Source organism: Mesoplodon densirostris, chromosome 14 (genome assembly GCF_025265405.1).
Source record: "Mesoplodon densirostris isolate mMesDen1 chromosome 14, mMesDen1 primary haplotype, whole genome shotgun sequence".
Taxonomy (NCBI): domain Eukaryota; kingdom Metazoa; phylum Chordata; class Mammalia; order Artiodactyla; family Ziphiidae; genus Mesoplodon; species Mesoplodon densirostris.
The window spans coordinates 2,554,429-2,569,207 of record NC_082674.1 but is presented as its reverse complement, the minus strand read 5'-3'; the positions used below and the strand labels follow the sequence as shown (position 1 = coordinate 2,569,207).

At 45.0% G+C, this 14,779-nt stretch overlaps 1 protein-coding gene across 1 annotated transcript in view; it reads right to left on the bottom strand.

Annotated features, from left to right (window-relative positions):
- Window positions 1–14,779, bottom strand: part of TRAPPC12 (trafficking protein particle complex subunit 12) — a 65,341-nt gene that overhangs the window by 48,485 nt on the left and 2,077 nt on the right. The window contains exons 2-3 of the mRNA XM_060117161.1: window positions 7,608–8,825; window positions 217–333 (exon numbers count right to left, since the gene is read on the bottom strand). Coding sequence (XP_059973144.1) covers window positions 217–333; window positions 7,608–8,819 — 1,329 coding nt within the window. The 5' untranslated portion in view covers window positions 8,820–8,825. The remainder of the gene's footprint in view (window positions 1–216; window positions 334–7,607; window positions 8,826–14,779) is intronic.

The window sequence follows — 14,779 nt, the reverse complement described above, 5'->3', positions numbered from 1 at the left end:
TTTAAAAATTGGACTTAAAAAATAAAAAGTACGTTAACATGATGCTCTTTGCTGCACAGGACTGGCTATCTAATGCAACAAAATTCTATTTATGTGCAAGGGCTTAGGATAAAATACTCAAAGTAATTAACTGGAGGTTAAATATTATGAAGGAAAGCAGGACTTATCAAAAAAAAACAAAACAAAACATAGAAAATCAAATACATTGTTACTTACAATGAGCTGTTTCAATCCAACAAAAGACTGTTCTACCGAGTTGGCGTTTAAGACTTGTCTCTTTGCTGCAGCTTTTTCACCCAGGAAGCGAAGCATTAAGTCTTTAACTGCATCTCCCTTGAAAGAATATAAGAAAAACATGTCAGGACAATAAAATGTTAATTAAACTCAGCTAACCAGAACCCACAGCTAACCAAAATTTCCTTTTTCTCCATTTGACCTCCATTGTATGGAGGTTAAAATGTGGTTATAGTACAGTCAAACTTCAATAAACCAGACGCTAAGGTATCGCGATCTTTAATAAAATGTGCAGTTTAGACTGGCTCTTTCTTTTGGAGAGGAAGCAGTGAATCACCAGCGCCTGTACCAGGCTTACGTAAGGGGTACAGCAAGCCAGGCGGGGGGCCGGAGGCGCGGGGCATGGGGGGCGTGAGCGACACCGCCCCTGGGAGAAGCGGCGCGCACGATGGGACCCAGGCTGGGGTGGGCAGGCCTGAGCGCCCTCTGCCCGCATCCCGCCAGGCTGCCGGCCGGCCTGGGCCCCCAGGAGCCCCTAGGGCCTGGCTAGAGTAGTTAGTGGTGGCCCAAGGTACTGCCTTCTGCCCAGGGCTGCGTCTCTCCCGAGCCCAAGGAGAGCAGGGGTCCCTCCCTCTGCCGGGCCCTCCGCTCGGGGAGCGGGCTGCTCCGGAAAGGCCCCCATCAGCCTCCACACAGGGGCTCTCAGAGCCCAAGCCTCGGGTTAGACCCGCCTGCACCTGGGCTGAGTGACCGTCCAGGAGGATAGATGGGCGAGGTGAGGGGAAGCGGGATCGTCCATGGCCAGGTGACCCAGGAGAAACCTGGGAGGAGCCAGGACGGAGGCCCAGCTGCTCAGAGACCAAGCCGCACGTCTTACACAGGGGCAGAGATCTAGAAGCTGCAGTTCTCTGATTTTTTGGCTTTCAGAGGGTAAGGTGAAATACTTCAGATGCCAGAACCACAGAAGTGGCTAAGTGATCTAGGAGGGACAATTAAAGGGCGGAATAAAAAGAACTCAGCCATACGGCTCCATAAAGCTTTGCGCAAAGGAAACTCCTATCAGACAAGGAGCTTTATCTGAGCCAGAGGAACTGCGAACCAGGAAAGGGCAAAATCACATCTTAATGCTGCCCAGGGAAGACCCATCTAACTTCTCCATCCTTGCAACCTTCTCAGTTAATAAGACCACACTGCGAAAATCTCCTGCCCTTTAAAATTCTCTGTTAGTTAACACCTGAGTTAGCAGCGAAGTTCCTGAGACACGAGCGTATGTAGAACTGACAAACATCTCACCTCTGAAAGCCCGAAGACGCGACAAAACGCCCTAACGTGGACCGGCTCTCGCTGTGTGACTCAGCTGAAGGCAGTTTTGACACGGGGGTCACGGCGCCTTTGCCGCAGACCCTCCATGCTCACTGGAGCGAGGGGAGCAAGCTTCCTCCGCAGGATGACTTGTGAGCTATGCGGGATGGGATCCACCTAGAGGCCCAGGGACCCCTTCCAATCAGCACACCTTCAGGGGAGGGCACCCAGGGCAGGGGAGCGTGGGGAGACTGAGCGTGAACGAGTCCGGTGCTGGATCTCAGCTTGCAGAGGGCCTCCCGTCCTGCAGTGGGGGAACGGCTTCAGCAGTGCCTTCTAAGTTTTAATGGATGAAGTCAAAGCAAAGCAAAACCCAGAGCAGCTGACTCCCAGAGTACGGGCTTCGGGCTTCACTGTCAGGAAGCCTGACGACACATGAGGTCACAGGCAGTGGTGCTGAAAGGACAGTGGCCCAGCCTCACCCGGCGCCCAACGAGAAACATGGCTGCTCCTCCCGGGACGGCTCTGTCCTCTTAGTCCAGGGGGAGTGAAACCACCCAAAAAGACGACATCCCAACAAACAAAAACAAAACAAACTCCAAACTCGAGGTTGTGGAGACATCAGAAACTGCATACGTCGCTGGTGGAATGTAAAATGGTGCAGCCGTTTTGGAAGACAGCGTGGATGTTCCTCAAAATGTTAACCACAAGTTTACTATGTAACCCAGCAGTCAGTGGACCCGCACAGTTCAAACTGTGTTATTCAAGGTCAACCGTATTTGACAATAGAAAGGAATGGTGCACTGACACATGCTACAATTCAGATGACTCCTGAACATGTTTCAATGAAAGAAGCCAGTCACGACAGACCACATGTCGTGTGATTCATTCGTATGAAGTGCCCAGAAGAGGAGAATCCAGAGAGATGGAAAGCAGGTCAGTGGTTGCCTGGAGCTGGGGTGGGGTGAAGGTCTGGGAACTGTAAGCAAAAAGGTCTGGGGTTTCCTTCTGGGGTGATGAAAATGTTCCACAAACTGACTGTGGTGATGGCTGCACAACGCTGTCGAAAATGCTAAAAACCACTGAATTGTAAACTAGATGTGTGAATTATATAGTATGTGAATTGTATCTTAATTAAGCTGTGAAAACAAAAACAGATCTAAACCCCTTTTGTAGGGGGCCCTAAACAAATCGGTATTTAAGGGAAGCTGTTCACTGATACGTCAGCTTTAGGATGGTTACAAAACGGCTTGCAGCGGCCACTCCAGACCTTCCCCATCTCACACGCATGTTCAACGTAGGTCAGCGTCCTTCACATCAGGAACCTCAGAAAGGGGAGCCAGGCCCACCCGTGAATGCGGCGAACAAACGCAGCGGCAGTGACGTCTGCTTCTGTCCATCCCAGAGTGCCCCAGCCTGGGCTTATCGTCCTAACGTAAACAACTAGAACATGGAAAACACAGACACAACAGGTGTCTTCCGACACAGAGAAGGATGTGATCTGAGGCAAGAGGAGTTGAGCTCCTGAACGCAAAGGCAGTTGTGGACCACAGTGGTGCGGGGGGCACACCGCGCACGGGGCACTCGCCGAGCGGGGACTGGCCGGGAGCTGGAGGGCAGCTGGCTGGACCTGGCCGCCAGAGCACCAGACAGGACGGAACCGTACAAAGAGCAGGGCTGGAAATCCACGTGGGCCCTCGAGGGTACCGCTGAGCGGTAAACGGTGCGTGCGAAGGGTGGATGCTCTGAGGACGGGGAGCCGGGACAGGGCAGCTGGGAGCTCACTTGGGGCTGAGAGATGTCCCGTCCAGGCCAACCACTGCAGAGCGCTCTTGGACACACAGGCACTCAGTACAGGGGTCAGAAAGGTCACCCAAGTGTACAAGCTACTCTAAACTCACACTCAGAAGCTAAAAAATAAACCTGAAAAGGATCAAATAAATCTGCTGGCCAGAACAAAATACAAGTCTTTTTGAAGGAAGATGACAAAATATAGACACTCAACCTTAGGAAATCCACAATACCCACCCTCTGATAAAAAATCACCAGACATGTGAAAACACAGGCACACGTGACTCATGACCAAAAGAAAAAGTAAACACAAATAGACTCTGAAATTACAGAACTGATGGAATTTTCAGAATAGAACTGCGCAAGAGCTGTTATAAATGTGCTCAAAGATCTAAAGTAAAACTTGAACAGAATGAGGACAGAAAAATATATAGAAAGGAACGAAATGGAAATTATAGAGGCAAAAAATACGAAAAATTTACTGACTAGCATCAGCTGCAAACTACAAAGTGCAGAAGGAAAGATGAACAAACTGAAGGACAGAATGACAGAATCCCAAGCTTGAGTACAAAGAGAAAAATGACTGAAAACAGAAACAGAAACAGATCTTTAACGACCTCATTAGTAATACCAAGTAATACGTGAAACTGGAGTTCCCAGAAGCAGAGGAGAGAGAGTGAAAAACAGAAGCGCTAACTGAAGAAGTAACGACCAAAAATGTTCCAAAATTGAGGAAAATGATAAAGCCACAAATCCAACAGCGTGAATGAAACCTAAGCAAGACAAACATAAAAGAAAACCATGGGAAGGCACATCAGAATCAAACTGTTGAAGACCAGTGATAAAATCTTAAAACCAACCAGAGGAAAACATATACACTAGGTACAGAAGAGCAAAGATAAGAATGACTACAGACTTCACGTCAGCGACGGTACCAACGGGAAGACCATGGAAGGACACCCTCAAAGTGCTGAACAGAATAAAGGTGAATCAACCCCCAAGTCTACGTGTTGTAAACACACTGCATTTCCAGCGAAAAGAGCTTTGATACTGAAGATGAAATTTCTTCAGACTTCAAGGGGAGAGAATTCGTAGCTAGCAGACCTGTAGGAACAGGTACGTCTTCAGCCATCTGTAGGTTTCCAACACAGGGACCTAGCATGGCCCAGGAAAGGGGTTTTCACAAACTGTGGGCTTCCCTGATGGGATTCCCGTCAAATCCAAATTGCAGGAAGGGCGAGGGGAAGGAAAGAATCAGGGAACAGAATGAGACAGGGTGGTGGAAAGGCCCAGTCTCTAGTCTGGACGTTGGGTTTCCAGATGCACCAGCAAGGCCACAGCATTGAGTCCCCACCCTACTGTCTTCCCTTCACGATCTTACTACCTTTACCACTGACATTCTGCTGCTTCTAGTTTACTTATCTCTTCTGTCTCTCTCCCTCCCCCTCCTTTACTCCCTCTCTCTCTCTCCTTACTGAACAAGCTTCATACAAATATCCTCCAACTTCCATTCTTCACTGGTTCTGAAAATTTCTGAACGATCATTCCCCCACAAACTTTCCATTTATCTCTTTAAGAACACAGGCCATCTAAGACTCTAATTAGTGAAAAATGCCGACATTCCTCTTTTGATGCTATGCGGTTGGATGAAGTGTTACACGCTCACCTTCATGGCCTCTAACTTAACTCAGACTGCTATAGAAGTCACTTCATAAGGAAACAACTTAACAGTTTTCCCCCAAAATTTTATCCCAGAGGAAGGAATTTTTAATTAGGCACCAATAGGTGAGCAATTAGGAAAAATTTCAAGGTGTTTTAGAAAGCTGACTTAGAACAACGCTGCAACAGTTACAGTGGCACAGGGAGAAACTTGTGAACAGGTAAATCCAACAAATGCTTCGTTGACCTCTTACAAGCTTGGTGTGCACAGTGAGTTAATAGATGTGTTCTACCGCGATCTTAAGTCCTCTGGCAAATAAACACAGAACTTCCAAGGTAAACCACACAGTTTTTCTTTTCTATCCTGGGAATGAAAAGTTCTCTGAAGGATAGTATACAACTGAAGAGACACAGGTGAAGAAACAACCAGCACATTTGTTCTATGGGAAAGTCAAAGACATTTTAGGAACTATTCTTAATTCATATTTCAGTTTACCATGAGGTTTCCAAAATAATCACTGTGAATTGCAAGAGGTACGGAAGACATTGCCTTAGGATTTAAAGGAAGCAGAAAGGAAACACGCTGTCTCCTGGCTGGCCGCTAGTGTGGGTCCTGCCCATGCAGTGGGCGCCCCGACCCTGGCTGATTCACCCAATGCCCTGCTTATTTCACATTAGCCGTCTGGAAGCTTCAAAGCTGAAGAGGAGCTGTCACAGAACCCGTGCTTTTCACTGGTAGAAAGGGCCTCCATGCCTAATTCAATCTGGGTTAAACTAGTAACGAACATCAGCACTTTGTGTTCCCCAACTCAAGAATGGCCAACATGCTTTACCGCAGGAGACTAGCCAGCCACTCCGGGCATTCAGCATCCCAGCCCTGTCCATGAAAGCTCATGTGCTCGGCCCAGCCCTTTAGGCGACCACAGTGAAATACCTCTACATGGTTCTAAATGCACCCTAGGAGCGCTGGGCCTCAGCACCCTGTTGGGAACCACTGGGTTGTCATCAAATCCTGAATATCAAATATCCCTGAAATCAGAGTCCATAACTGTGATTCACTGAAAAGACCCTGTGAAGGTAAATTCATGTTCAGTACATTCTGCTTGAGAGGGAGGAGAAGGGGGCTGAGGACAGCGCCTGGTGGGCAGCAAGCGCACAAGGAAGATGCGCTTAGTGAGCAAATACGCTGTCGAGAGGGACGTGCAAAATATCTGGAACCTGCAGGCTTTCACTTCAGTTACTGAGAAAAACAGCCAACTGGCCTCACTTCTCCAGCAGCCACTCTACTTCTCACGGGATTCGGCCTCACGGGGCCCAGGGCTCCACTGCCTGCACTGGGCTTTCTGACCCTGCCGAGTGTGTGGGAAGGGGGACTCCTTCCCCCGGGAGGGCCTGCTGAGGACCGCAGGGTCCTCCTTCAGTTCCCAGAGGAGAGACCCACGCAGGACCTCGTGTGGCACAGACATTGCTGATCCCACCTGCAACCCGGGCGGGACAAACGACACCTGACATGCAACTGAGCTAACCTCACATGGACGTAACACACATACCTACAAAAACATTATCACGTAAGGCAGGCTACATGCCATCTTATAAAATACGAACCTCATTAAGTATTCTGCTATAACATCATTTTTATTTTTTCTTTTTTTCACGATAAAAATATTTATTTCAATATAACATCATTTTAAATACCTACGTAAATATTCCACTGACAAAACAAGATGTGTCAAATGTATTCAACCAGCCTTCTGATAATGGACTTTCAGATGGTTTCAGGTTCTTTGCAATTATAAACCTCACTCTGATGGGCAGCCCAAAAGCTGGGTATCTGTACATCAGTGAGATTATTTCCTTACAAATAATTCCTAAGGGTGGGATTTCTGGGTCAAAGGATATGCACATTTGGACGTGCGTTTTACAAGTTTACTTAAGAAAGTTTGTACCAAATTATCAGTCCCACCAGGGCTGCTTAAGCAGGCTATTTTCTCACATTCTGACAAACATGGAATAATTATAAATAACTTAGACAACAGAAAATGAAAATAACTTTATCACCTTTGATTGCTGGTAAGATTGAACTTTTTAATATTGCTATTTACTGTATGTAATATTTATATATTTTTATGATTTATTATTTTGAGGGGCCATTCGTTTTTTTTTTAACCGAATCTATAAGAACTCTTTCTACATCAAGCACATTATATGTATTGCAGATATAGTTTTCCATATCTAAAAAAAGGAACGGGGATTTATCATTTACTAGAGCTCAAGTGTCATAAATAAACTGATCACGCAAAGTTTAGAACTACTTCAGAGAATTGTGATGCAAATACCTTGTTGGTACTTATTTCTAAGACTCTGATTTGTACCTAAACCACATTATATCAGAGAAATCAGCAGGGTTCCAAGTTACCTAGTGACATCATAAAGATTCCCACAATCAGAATCTTTGGAACTGATGAAAAATAAGGGTTTTTCAATCCTCAAAAGGTTTTTTATACATGTATATACATGAAACAGAAACAGAGGAAAAGGAATGAGCTGTGGACATAGAATCACCAGTTTCACTGAGAAGCGTCCAGCAGCCCACGTTCGCTCTGAAGCCCCTCTGCTCTCACCTGGATGTTGTCGAACTTGAGGCCCGGCATGGTGAGGTCCTCCTTGTCCACGAACACCGTGCTGTACTGCTGGGTGGTGACTGAAATCAGCACGTTCCTGGTCGCCTCCCCGGGAATCCAGGCGTCGTTTCTCCGGTCCATCTCGCTCATGCTCAGGGCGGTGGCAAAGGGGTCCTCGCTCCCGGCAAACACAGCCTGGATCTGCGAAAACGGTTTTGGAGACTGAGGAATTTCCAGAGAAGCTGTGGAAACGCCTGACTCTGATCTTTCCGTCCCTGGGGAGTAAGAAGGGTCGGCAGAACTCAGGGAGTTTTCTCCCACCGGGGTAGCGGCGAGTGAAGACAAGCTTTCTGGAATCGAAGGGCTGGCGTTGGGATTACTGACGGAGATGAAGGTGGAGGTTGTGAAGGAATCAAAGAAGTCCGAGGCCAAGGAGTTAGTGCTGGTTGTATCGCCAAAAAATTTGCTCAGGCTGGGGCTTGGCTGGACCACCTGAGGAGGGGTCCTGGCGGCCGCTTCGCTCGCGCCGCTGAAACTGGGCGATTTCACCATCTGGGACTCGAAGCCATCGCGCAGGACCTGGGGCTGGGAGCCGGCGGGCGGCGGCTGGCTGAAGATGGTGCATATGGGCACCGGCTCGTCCTTGGGGGATGGCTGCCGGGGGGACAGTCCCGGTGCCGGCCCCGCTGCGGGCGCCCTCACGTCCCCTGGGCCCAAGTCCTCCGCACCCTCGTGCTCCGAGGTGGGCAGGTCTTTCACCTCCTCTTGCTCCGGGTCTTCCTGCAACGATGCTCTGCTGTCGGGGGTCATGTCCGAGACGTCTCTAGGTGTGTCCTCTCCCTCACTCTCACCGTCATCACTCAGAGCGTCCAGCGCTTCTTCATCTACAACGCTTTCCCGTCGGTGATCTGCGCCGCCTTCTGCAGTCTCCACGACATCCTGCAAACAACCCAGGTCCCCCGCGCCATCCTCGCTGTAGTTCGGGGAATCAGAGATGAGGACGCTCTCCATCATGGGCTCATCGAGCTTGTCCACTAAGTTATTCGAGTCTTCTGAGCCAAACTCGTCTCCACCGAGATCAATAGTTTCCTCGTGATAGAGGAGCTGCCGCTCATCTTCCCGGGGCCCCTGCGGAGCCACGCTCGGGGCCGGCCCCTCGGCTGGACCACCCTGCTCGGGTGCCTGCTGCTCGGCACCTTTAGCACTCTCCATGGTCACCTGAAACAAAGACAAATACACATCCACCTCATCAGCTTAGATCTGTTACTATTACGATGATTTTATCTTATTGGAATTGTTTTTTAAATTATAAAAATGGTGAATTCGTGTCCTTGTAATGGTGGATACGCATCATTATACACATTTGTTCAAATGCATAGAATGTACCAAACCAAGAGAGAGACCTAACGTAGACTGTGGACTTTGGGTGATTATGATGTGTCAACACAGGCCCATCAGTTGTAACCAGTGCACCATCTGGCGGGGATGTGGGTAACGCGGGAGGCTCTGCCTGTGTCGGGGTAGCAGGGAGATGAGAAGTCTTTGCACCTTCCTCTCAATTTTGCAGGGAATCTAAAACTGCTTTAAAAAATAAAAGTCTGCTAAAAATGTTTATCAGTTTATCAGCTATATATTTAAATGGTTTAAAATTCAATAGCCTCCATTTCTCCAGCCATTTATTTATTTATTTTTGTGGTAAAAGACACGTCATATAAAATCTACCACCGAAATCACTGCTAAGTGTATAGTTCAGTGGCATTGAGTACATTCAGTTTGTTGTGCGACCATCACCACCACCCATCTCCAGAACTCTTTTCATCCTGCAAAACTGAAATAATTGCAGTTTTTATATTGTATTTTATATTGTATTTATATTGTATTTAAATATAATAGTTTATTTTATATATTTAAATATTTTATATATGTAAATATTTAAATATAATACAGTTTTATATTGTATTTAAATAATACAATAAACACTAACTCCCCATCTCCCGCTCCCCCAGCCCCTGGCAACCACCCTTCTCTTGTCTGTCTCTATGAGTCTGACTACGCTAGGGAGGGACCCTAGATATGGTATTTGTGGAATGACGTGGTATTTGTCCTTTTGTGTTTGGCTTATTTCACTGAGCACAATGCCTTCAAGGCTCACCCGTGTTATTGCATATGTCGGAATCTCCTTATTTTTTAAAAAAGATTTATTATTATTATTTATTTTTATTTATTTTTGGCTGCGTCGGGTCTTAGTTGTGGTGTGCAGGCTTTTCACTGAGGCGCGCAGGCTTCTCTCTAGCTGTGGCGTGTGGGTTCTCTCTCTAGCTGTGGCGCGCAGGCTCCAGGGCACTGCGGCGCACAGGCTTAGTTGCCCCGCGGCATATGGGATCTCAGTTCCCTGACCAGGGACCAAACCTACGTCCCCCGCATTGTAAGGTGGATTCTTTACCACTGGACCACCAGGGAAGTCCCAGAATTTCCTTATTTTTAAGGTTGAGTAATATCCCATTGTATGTACATACCATACTTATCCATTTATCTGTTGATGAACACTTAGATTACTTCCATCTTTTGACTACTATGAATACTGCTGCTGTGAACATGGGTGTACAAATATCTCTTTGAGACCCTGCTTTCCACCCTTTTGGGTAAAAACCCAGAAGTGGGATTCCTGGATCATTCATGTGGCAGTTCTACTTTTAATCTTGTGAAGAACTACCCAAACTATCTTCCATTAGTTACACCATTTTACATCCCCACCAAGAGGGTACAACGGTTCCAATTCCTCCACATCCTCACCAGCACTAGCTAATGTTCTCTCTTTCTGCCAGCAGCTGTCCTAACGGGTGTGAGGTCTCAGCCTTTTACACCCTACTCAGTCTTTAAGACGCAGCTGAAGTTCCGCCTCTGCCCTCAAGCCTTCCCAAGACACTTCAGCCTATAGTAACACCATATACAAAAATAAACTCAAAATAGATTAAAGACCTAAGTGTAAGACTGGATACTATAAAACTCCTAGAGAAAAACACAGGCAGAACACTATTTGACATAAATCACAGCAATATTTTTTTGGATCTGTCTTGTAAGGCAAAGGAAAAAAAAAGCAAAAATAAACAAATAACTAAACTTAAAAGTTTTTGCACAGCAAAGGAAACCTTGACAAAAGGAAAAGACAACCAACTGAATGGGAGAAAATATTTGCAAATGATATGACCGATAAGGGATTAATATCCAACATATATAAACAGTTCATACAACTCAACATCAAAAAATCAAACAACCCAATTGAAAAGTGGGCAGAAGAACCAAATAGACATTTTTCTGAAGAGGAAATGCAGATGGCCAACAGGCACATGAAAAGATGCTCAACATCGCTAATCATCTGAGAAATGTAAATCGGAACCACAGTGAGATACCACCTTACACCTCTCAGAATGGCTATCATCAAAAAGAACACAAAAAATGTTGACAAGGGTGTGGAGAAAAGGTAACCCAGCACTGTTGGTGGGAATGTAAGTTGGTGCAGCCACTGTAGAGAACAGTATGGAGGTTTCACAAAAAATTAAAAATAGAACTACCATATTAGCCAGCAATTCCACTCCTAGGTATATATTCAAAAAAACACTAATTCAAAAAGATACATGTACCCCAATGTTCATAGCAGCATTATTTACAATTGCCAAGATATGGAAACAGCCTAAGTGTCCTTCAACAGATGAATGGATAAAGAAGGTGTAGTATGTATGTGTGTGTGCGTATACACACACACACACACACACACACACGTACACACAATGGAATACTACTCAGCCATAAAAAAGAACAAAAATTTTCTATTTGAAACAACATGGATGGACTTGGAGGGCATTATGCCAAGTGAAATAAATCAGAGAATGGCAAATACTGTATGATGTCACTTATTTGTTGAATCTAAAAAATACAACAAATAAGTGAATATAACAAAAAAAGAAGCACACTCATAGATACAGAGAACAAACTAGTGGTTACCAGCAGGGACCAGGAGAGGCAATACAGAGGTGGGGAGTGAGAGGTACAAACCACTGGCTATGAGACAGGCTACAAGGATGCATTGCACAACACAAGGAATATAGCCAATATTTTGTAATAACTGTAAATGGACTGTAACCTTTAAAAATTGTATTAAAAAGAGAAAAAACAAAAAACAAATAACTATACTCAGCTGGTCTCTAGATAAGATTACTTTTTTCTCTGTCAACACTTTCATCACAGTATTCCAAATTAGCTCTCTTTCCCTTTTATAGCCTGGACCACCCTGAGATCCAAGAGCAAGATTACTTTAAAGTAGGCTCAAAGTTAAACATTTTGGAGAAGTCTCTTGACCAGCATAGTCAGTTACTAATTCCCCATTTACTACATATTCACTTAATAATTATTAGCTATAAATAAGTCAAAAATACAATGAAAAGGAACTAAAGCCCCTTTACTTGTATTGTTTCACAGCTCCAATGGGAGGCTGCCTCAGGAACATCAGAGTGGACGCACCCCAACGTGTAAGGCTCTTCCCTGGTCCTCCCCAGGCAGGACACGAAGACTAAGCATGAAGACCACGGAACGGCAATGACTTTGTTTAACCTTTGCAACAGCCAGATGAGACAGGCATCGGCTGCCCTAAAACACGGATGAGGACACTGAGAACCAGAGAAGTGATGGGACTCATCTGACCAGGAATGGAAGCAGGCCCCGCTGACTAAGCCCCTGAGGACTGAAGTACCCCTGCGCCCAGCACAGTGCCTGGGACCCGGGAGATGCCAGGAACTACTGCTGGTTAACTGGGCCCTTCTTGGAATAAAAACAGTGCAGATGATAATGCCAGATGCCCCGTTACTATGTTAACAGACCCCTGTGAAAAACCGTACGATATAAGAAAAGGTCCAATACATACAATTACAGGAGAAGGTGAAGAATATCAAAACTGGCAAAATCACATAGATACTTTCTTTATATGCACGGAAAAGTGGAGAAAAGTCTACTCTTAAAGTAAGCAGAAATCACTGCCAGGTTAATTTGTGTGTATTACAAGATATAGAGAAAGAAGGACTAAAATGGGGGGACCTAGGAAAGACTGTGCACAGATGACCTTGAGCTACTTCTCACAAGGCAATGCAATAAGAGAAGACTCATCTCTGTCGAGACCCGTTCATTATGTGGACTGGATCATTACAGCAAGAAACAACTGCTTAAGCAATAATTAAAGAAACCCAGATTAAAACTATGATTTTAAAAAATTTGACCTGTGAAACAGGCAAAGATTTTTAGAAGTGACAGTTCTGGGGGATTTTAGGGAAACTTACTTATTGATAAGGGGAATGCAACCTTTCTGAAGAACAGCTTGGCAAGGAATAAAACTCTGACAAGCAATTCTGCATTTACCAACTCACCTAAAAGTCTTGTTTTTAAAGAAATCATCTTCTGAAAGGAAGAAAGCTAAGAGGAACGGTCTTTCAAGTCAACGCTTATGTCTGTAACTATGCTTTGATTCTCCCCAGCAACCTTGTTTCTAATCCAATCTAATTTAGAAAATCAAGGTCACCTGTTTCCTAGTGACACTGTTTACACAGATGTTACCCAGCCCAGAGTAAAAATTAAATTGTTTACCTTAATTTATGAATGGAAACTACACATTTATCAGAAATATCGCCAAAGGACTGGGCTGAGACGCCCTGCAAGTCAGGGATCATTGCTCGCCAAGCGCCACTGTGTCTCAGACACCAGCTACATTAAGCGTACATTACTGGCTCTCAAGGACATGACAGAGAGGAAACTAAGTAACTGTGACACACACGCCGCATAAAATGACACACAGCCCCAGGAAAGAGGGCTGTCTATGGAACCGGACAGCGGTGAAAGCCCCGACTCGGCTTTCTGACTCCTTTCACCGGAATAACTTAGAAGGCTCTTGCTCCTTTCCCTGACTCTTCTGAAGGCCCCTTTTCTATAAACAACTTTTATTAAACTGGAGTGGATACAATGTTTATAACACCTACTTCCCCTCCTTTTCTGGGCTAATATTCTGAGATGTGTCACACCCTTGTTTTCCCTTTATTTTCCACGTTTGTTTCCTGAGACATGTTAGATTTCTCAGTTTTTTCCTTAGTTTCCCCTCCCCACTTTTAACCTGAGACCCAACCCTGTAAGTGGCTTGAAGCTGTGATTCACTCATCTTTGCTGACGATGCTCTATTGCATGAGGGTTCCACAGCCTAGTATCTATTCTTCTGTTGATGGATATTTGAGGTGTTAGGTTTGTGAATCTACAGACAGTGCTGTTATGAATATTCTTGTACGTGTCTCCTGCTGTACGTGTGAAAACTCCTTCATGACATTATTAAAAGTTAAGCGTGTGCAGTGGGTCATTCATAGAGAATACACCTCTTTATCAGATAATGCCAAATTGCTTTACTAAGTGGTTGTACCAATTTACACACTTAGTAGCGGTGTGTAGTCTTCTTGTTCAACACATTCACCTACACTTGATGTTGTCAGACTTCATAATATCAAGATGATATTAAAAATTCCGACAAATCAATAGGATTACAGATGATCCAACAGAAAAATATTTTGAACAAAGATTAGAACAAGGTGAAAGGGATACACATTTCACAAGCATGTGTCCTGTGACTTCAACAGCCACACAACTTGATTTTTCTAGAATGATTCCACTTTATACCCATGGTTGCAGTAAAATTAAGCACCTCTTTTCACTCTCAAGAGTCCTGGTTGAGACAAAAATGGTCCCATTACTTATGTATCACAGAGCAACTCCTGCACATGGGCACCGAAAGCTATGACCATGAATGTCACAAACAGAAAATAGAAACAAAATACCGCCCCCTTTTCAAAGCCCCCAAAATAAAAAATCTGGAAACAACCACTGCCCATAGGCACCATAATAAATAAACAGCAGTATATTCAAAAATGGAATAGTAAACAGCAGTGAAAACGAATGAGCCATCCTATAGTGAATGCAACAATGTTTGAATCTCACAAAGCTAATTCTGCACCCAGAACCGGTAGAAAAATAAACAGTATGATTTTCCATGTAAAGTTCAAAACATGAAAATTAAACAATATACTATTTTAGGAATACAAACACAAAAACAAGGTAATAATAACACCCAATTCGGTTGGGGAGGAGCT